Raw genomic sequence first — 6,000 nt, 5'->3', positions numbered from 1 at the left:
GCAGGAGGCAAAAGCCCCCCCTCAATTCCCACTCCTGGAAAACGCAAGTCCCTGCGCGTCAACAGAGGGCGGTCGGTGCTTGTCAGCCTGACCCTGGCGAGGCCACACACTGGACAGGAACACGACAGGCCAGGAGTCACACTGCGCACCCCGGCTGTCGGAGGCAATTCGGGACTGGCATTTTATTTTTAAAAGGTAAAGCTGTTTTATTAAACATCTTTTAAGGACTGGGAAAAAGACATAACAAACTCGAGTGACACTCTGTAAACACGTGTGAAATGCAGTTTGATTCAGTAGTTTATTTGGAGACAAAGCAGTGCGAGGCCGGCCGAGCTCTCCCGCCCCCTGGGCCGGGCTCGGAACTAGGACAGGCGGCGCAGACATCAGTCGGGGTTCAACACTCGAGTCGTGTAGACATGGTTAGTCGTCCGGCCCCCGGTTTCCAAAAGAGCTGGGCAGCTCTGATGGCCCTGCCCGCACCCAGGCCCAGCCCTCCTTTCTCAAAGGGCAACCCATGCCCCGCTCAGCCAGGCCCCGCTCCGCAGCCTCTCTCGGGACACAGTTCTCTCCCCCGTGTCCTGTCTCACTGGGCGACAGAAGACAGCCCAGCAGCTCTTTTCTTTTTCAAAGTGAACTGGTATCTTAAGACTCAAAACCATCCTCAAGGGGCCCTATGCACTGCACCCAGTGTCCCCAGCGTCCCTCATCTTTGGCTCTCCGCAGAGGGGGCTGCTGGCCCGCCCAAAACTCGGGGTCAGACAGGAGAGCCGGGGCTTTGCTGCCATGGTGACAGGAGAGCCCACGGTGTGGGAGGGGTGGCCCCCTGGCACCTGGCTGGCTCAGAGCTCGGGGCCTGCTGGGGAGGGGAGACCGGCCAGTGTGAACAGGAGTGAACGTAGGGGTGGCCTCCCCTGCCAGGAAAGAGGCCCCCAATCCCTACAGCGCCAAGCAGAGGCTCCCGCGCCTGTCCTCACTGGATGACCTCACGGAGGAGCAGGGTGCAGCCCAGGGTCAGAGCACTTCAGGGTTCCTGGAGCCCGAATGCCCACTAGTGACAGGAGATGAAGGCCAGAAGACTTTCGGAATGATTTGCCCCAAATCACAGCACAAATCCTTGGCACAGGCTTGGAATCAGCCCAGGCCCCACGCAGCCTCCTTTCTGGGTTTGGGGGTGCGGCGGCACTGGGCCGGGGACAGGAGGCCCCTGTGCAGGGTGCGCTGGGGCGTGAAGAGTGGCAAGAGCCAGGCCTTGGCCTCGGCCCACGGAAGCTCCTCTCCCTGTCACAGCAGCTGCAGCACGTCCCTGCCAGCTCCCCCAGGGGCCTGGCGCCTCCGCAGGCTCTCGGGAGGGAGGGCGGGCTGCACACCTGGCGGGGCTCACAGAGCAGGGGACCAGCTGGAGGGACACAAGGAAGGGGCGAGTCTGGGTGCAGGAGTCCTGGGGGAACCGCCCACTCGCGCTGCTCTCCTCAGTCACAACAGCCTGGCCGGGCCCCCTGCAGGGCCCCCAGAGGCCTGGTCCCCAGCGGCCACGGAGACCTACAGACACGGACGTGCACACGCACTTGCACGGCAACCACACGCACACAGGAACCCCCACATTCAGACCTATGTCGAGAACACGAGTGTGCACACTCAGTGAGGATCTGCGCAGCAGGACTCGGCCGGGATGCCCCTTTTCTGCAAGGCTGGACCACCTGGTGTCCTTCTCCACCTTCCCCCACCCCTCATTTAGATCACGACCTCAGAAAATCAGGTTAAAAATTAGGAAAAAGAATCAGATCATTGGGAATTCTTAGCAGTAGCTGCTTGCCCAGCGGGTGTGCTCCGCGCCCCGCGCCGCCCCTCTGGGTCCTGGCTCCGCGGCTACTGGGAGGAGGCCTTGGTGGCCAGCGAGGCCACGCAGTGCTGCTGGAAGCTGGGCGACATGCCCGCCGTGCAGCCGAGTCTCTGGTGCGGCAGCTTGGCGGTGCCACCCGCGTCGGCCTCGGCCTTCCAAGGCGCCTCCTCGCCCGTCGTGCTGCCGCAGCAGCCGGGGCTGGCGCTGCACGTCCGCTCGCCGGCCAGGGCCTTGCTGTGCCTCGGTGGGGCCACGTCCCCCGCGGCTGCCGTGGCTGCGCTCTGGCCCTGCAGGATGGTTGCGATGTGGTTCAGCAGGTCAGTGAAGAACTCGCTCACGCCCTCGTAGCCTGGAGGGAGAGACAGACAGCACGGGCCGTCATGGGGCAGCACGGGGCGTCGTGGGTGGGAGGAAGGGGTGCCACGGGGCTCCCGGGAGGGCTGGCTCTCAGGACACCACTCACACAGCACACGGGGGCTCGGAGCACAAGGCGGGCTGTGGGGCGTCACACAGCCTGGACTCACAACTGCCTGCACGTGGCCCCGAGGGCTGGCCCCGGACCTTTGGCTGCGCCCAACATGTGAGACGCTGTAGAACTTGAGCTGATGATAGAATACCCCGTGACCCCAACCCTCTCAGACACGGCCCCATGGTCCCACCCACCAAGGTAAGAGCCAGTACGTGGGTGGGGGACGCTGGCACGGCTGCGGGTAGCAGTGCCAAGCTGCTCCACCTGCTCTGAATAATAAACACCCCTCAACTCCACATGACCCAGCCAAGCCTGGCCCCGGCCCAGTCCTGGAGACAGTGTCCACCCTGAGCCTCTGCCCCGGGTCTGCAGCCGAGGAAGACGCCACCTCTCGGGCAGAGGCTGTGGGGGGCACCACCAGGAGGGGCCGGGACGTGGGCGGCGCCTGCTCCACCGACAGTGCTTCCCCATCTCGCCCCCGATACCGGCGGGGAGGCCCCCTGTGCCCCACGCTGGGGGTCAAGGCCATGGGGCAGAGGCGCTGGGCACCACCCACAGGGCCAAGGCCTGCGACAAGGCCCCATCGCTGCCTGGAACAAAGGGCCCCTGACTGGGGTGCAGACCGTGGGGCCTGCCAGGGGCGACGATTTGCTGACACCCCACAAACTGCTCCAAAAGAGACTCGACACAGGTGAGTGCCCCCACCTGCCTGAACCGATGCGGAGGGTCGGGGGTTACTGACACCCTGCACCTCCCATGCGGTGACATTCACAGCCAGCAGAGGAAGCGGGGTGGGAAGGAAGGCGCAGACGTGGCACCTGTGCCGCCTCCCACAGAAAAGCCCCGCAGGGCGTGCCCGGGGGCTGGCAGGCGAGGCTGGCGGATCCGTTCACATCCTCATCCATCCAGCAAACAACTGCGGTGGTTTCAGGGAGCCCAAGTCCGAGGTGGACACAGGGGCCCCCACAGTGAGAACGATGGCTACAAGAGACGACACACGGTGCCTCCACGTGATCACACCACGGCCCCTCGCGCAGTCTTCACAGCTCTGTCCCCATTTCACAGAAGACCTGGCTGCTGAGTGTCACAAAGCTCCCAAGTGGCAGAGCCAGGATCTGAACCAGGCCCTGTGAGCCTGCCGTGCCCTGAATACCACCTAGTGCCAGGTGCCCCTGTGTAGGACCCGGACATCCGTCAGCCCTAGGGCGGGGGCGAAAGGCAGGGCAGAGGCAGGACTGAGTCCCGGGGCCCGCGGGCGCGGCCACTGGGTGCCTGGGGAGAGACGTGGCGGGGGAGGGGCTGAGCTCCAGGGAAGAGGAAGCCATTCCTAAGCAACCACCCTGCCAACATCCCCAGACAAGGCCCGAGGCCCCAGCGGGGAGTGTGCTTCCTGGGGGGTGTGGAGGGAGCCATCACCTTGGAAGCCAGGGGGGTGCTGGGGAAGCAGACCGGGGTGAGACCCAGCAGGGCAGGGCGCCCGCCCCACGCCAGGACTGTGCAAACTCCATCTCCTCGGTCTACGGGCTGGGGGTTTGTGCCCACTACGCAGAAGTGAACACTGAGGCTGCAAAGTGAGGCAGCTTGTCCCATCACAGACTGTAAGGGCAGAGCCAGGATTCGAGCTCGGGGCTGCTACTCTGAGAGGTAGGAAATGTCACTGCCAAGAGCGCAGGCTCAGGCTGCCGGTCCAGGCCCCACTCTGCTCCACCCCACTCTGCTCCACGTGACCCGGGACAAGTCACTGGACTCTCAGCCTCATATCCTCATTGGTGAACAGAGGTCCCAGCAGCCCTTTCCACACCGTTGTTGTGAGGACGACACCAGCGAGCAGCAGCAGCTCAGCCCTCAGGGCAGGCCTGGCTCACAGAGGTGTCCCCAGCCCTTGTGCTGCTGCTGCTGCTGCCATTCCCAGAGTGCAGGTGCTGCCGCACACCTGTGGCCCCGAGGCGGCCTCCTGTGGGGAATGGCAGGACCAGGCCCACCCTCTGCTTGGCCCCAGGACTGCTGTAACCAAGGCTGGCAAACTAAGCTGCCTCCCAGATGCGTTTCCTCCCTGCACGGGGCCGGGGCCGACACACAGGCCCCTGGACCTCCCCTCAGCATCGGGCCCTCACCAGTGCCCCTGGGCTCAGCCTCGGCCCACCCTGGCGCCCGGCCCCACCCGGGTGGCCCTTCTCTTGGCTTCCCTGAAAGAAGACTCCCCATCCTCCTCTGAACCCCAGATCACCCTTGGGCCCTGCCCCACACAGGTGTTTGTGTTGGGAGGGGACAGCCTCGGTCAGGTGCTAAGCTTCCCCCCCATCTCCTCCCTCCTTCTAGAATTTCCCCAACGGCCCCCACCCCCTACGCCTCCCTGACCCTCCAGCCTGCTGACACTGCCCCTTTTCACTGGGCCACCCCCACATGGTTTAGGGCCCAAGGTTCATGATTCCAACCATTCCCAATGCTCCTTGATCCCCTTGCACCCCCATTCCCTCACCACGTGTGGAACCCACAGCTCCCTCCATGCTGCACCTGGGGGACTGGAGAAAAACACACGCCTGGCCCACAGGTCTGGCCTGTCCTCGAACGCAGACTTCGTCCACCTCGCCCAGGGGGGACCCAACATCCTCAGCTGGTCATACGAGGTCTCTGCGCCGCCATCCTCCTGCCCCGCTGCTGCACCCACTATGGCCACAGAGCTCCTCGGCCCGGGAGCCCCCACTCCATCCCCAGCGAGGGCCCCTCCCCTTCCTGCTGGGCTCGGCTCCAGTGTGGCTGCCTCTCGCAGGAGGCCCTGGTGACACACTGTGGCCTCTGGCTCCTCCCAACTAGGGCCAGAGCTCTCCAGCAGAGGCTGGGCAGCTGAGCTCACGCTGCAGCCCTGGAATGAATGGCAGAAGGAGCCAGTGGGCTCCGTGTCATTGGCTGTGAGTCGTGGTGACTGGACTGGCTTGAGCGCAGAGGAGCGGAGGGGACACACGTGTCACGCACCCAGCCTGTGCGTGGGGCCTGTGAGCTGCACATGAGGTCATGCCCCGCCCCCTGCAGCAAATGCCCTGAAGCAGTCCCCGCCTGCCAGGCGCAGTCTCTGGTATTTAATAAAGGCTGGAATCAAGAAAAAAAAGGAGGAAAACGCATCTCGGGGCAGAGATGGCCGTGGAAAGAGCCCTGAAGCTCTGCTCGGGGCGTGTGATCAGGGCTGGCCCTTCCTTGCCTCCAGGCTGCCGTGGGAGGTGGACACACCTCCGAGACCCCGTGTCTCCGGGTGGAGCACGCAGCCTGGTGACCAGTGGCTGCAGACGTCACCACTGTCGTCCCTGACAGACCCGTGTCGAGGGCTCATTAGTACCATCTCCCACTGCTGGGATCTGAGGGGTACACGGAGCCTGGCTCTGTGCCAGCAGGCTCCCGGGGCCCCAACAGAGAGCAGGAATCATGTGCCACAGGATGGGGACCCCTCCCAAGGCCTGTCCCCAGCACAACAGCTCAGGGCAGTGGCAGGAGGCTGTGCCTGGGAGTCTCTGGCCCTGCCCCCAATGCACTGTGGGGCCTTCGACAGTTTCTTCCTCTCTAGGGGCCTCAGTTTCCCTACATGTCAACTTGGGACGGGGGTTGTATTCCCTTCAAGGTCCTTCTAGTTCCTTAAACCTAAAAAGGCCAAAGGGATGGAGGATTTGGCCCATAAAGGCTCATGCTGGTGGCACAGGGG

The 6,000-nt window shown here is 64.1% G+C and overlaps 1 protein-coding gene across 3 annotated transcripts in view; it reads right to left on the bottom strand.

Annotated features, from left to right (window-relative positions):
• Positions 1-279: 279 nt before the first annotated feature.
• Positions 280-6,000, bottom strand: part of ITPK1 (inositol-tetrakisphosphate 1-kinase) — a 155,615-nt gene continuing 149,894 nt past the window's right edge. For all 3 annotated transcript variants that reach the window (XM_045561779.1, XM_045561799.1, XM_045561790.1), the window contains one exon: positions 280-2,189. In XM_045561779.1, the coding sequence (XP_045417735.1) occupies positions 1,867-2,189 (323 nt within the window). In that variant the 3' untranslated portion in view covers positions 280-1,866. The remainder of the gene's footprint in view (positions 2,190-6,000) is intronic.

The sequence above is a fragment of the Lemur catta genome, chromosome 1 (assembly GCF_020740605.2).
Source record: "Lemur catta isolate mLemCat1 chromosome 1, mLemCat1.pri, whole genome shotgun sequence".
NCBI classification, from domain to species: Eukaryota; Metazoa; Chordata; class Mammalia; order Primates; family Lemuridae; genus Lemur; species Lemur catta.
This window is presented reverse-complemented; position numbering and strand designations above follow the sequence as displayed.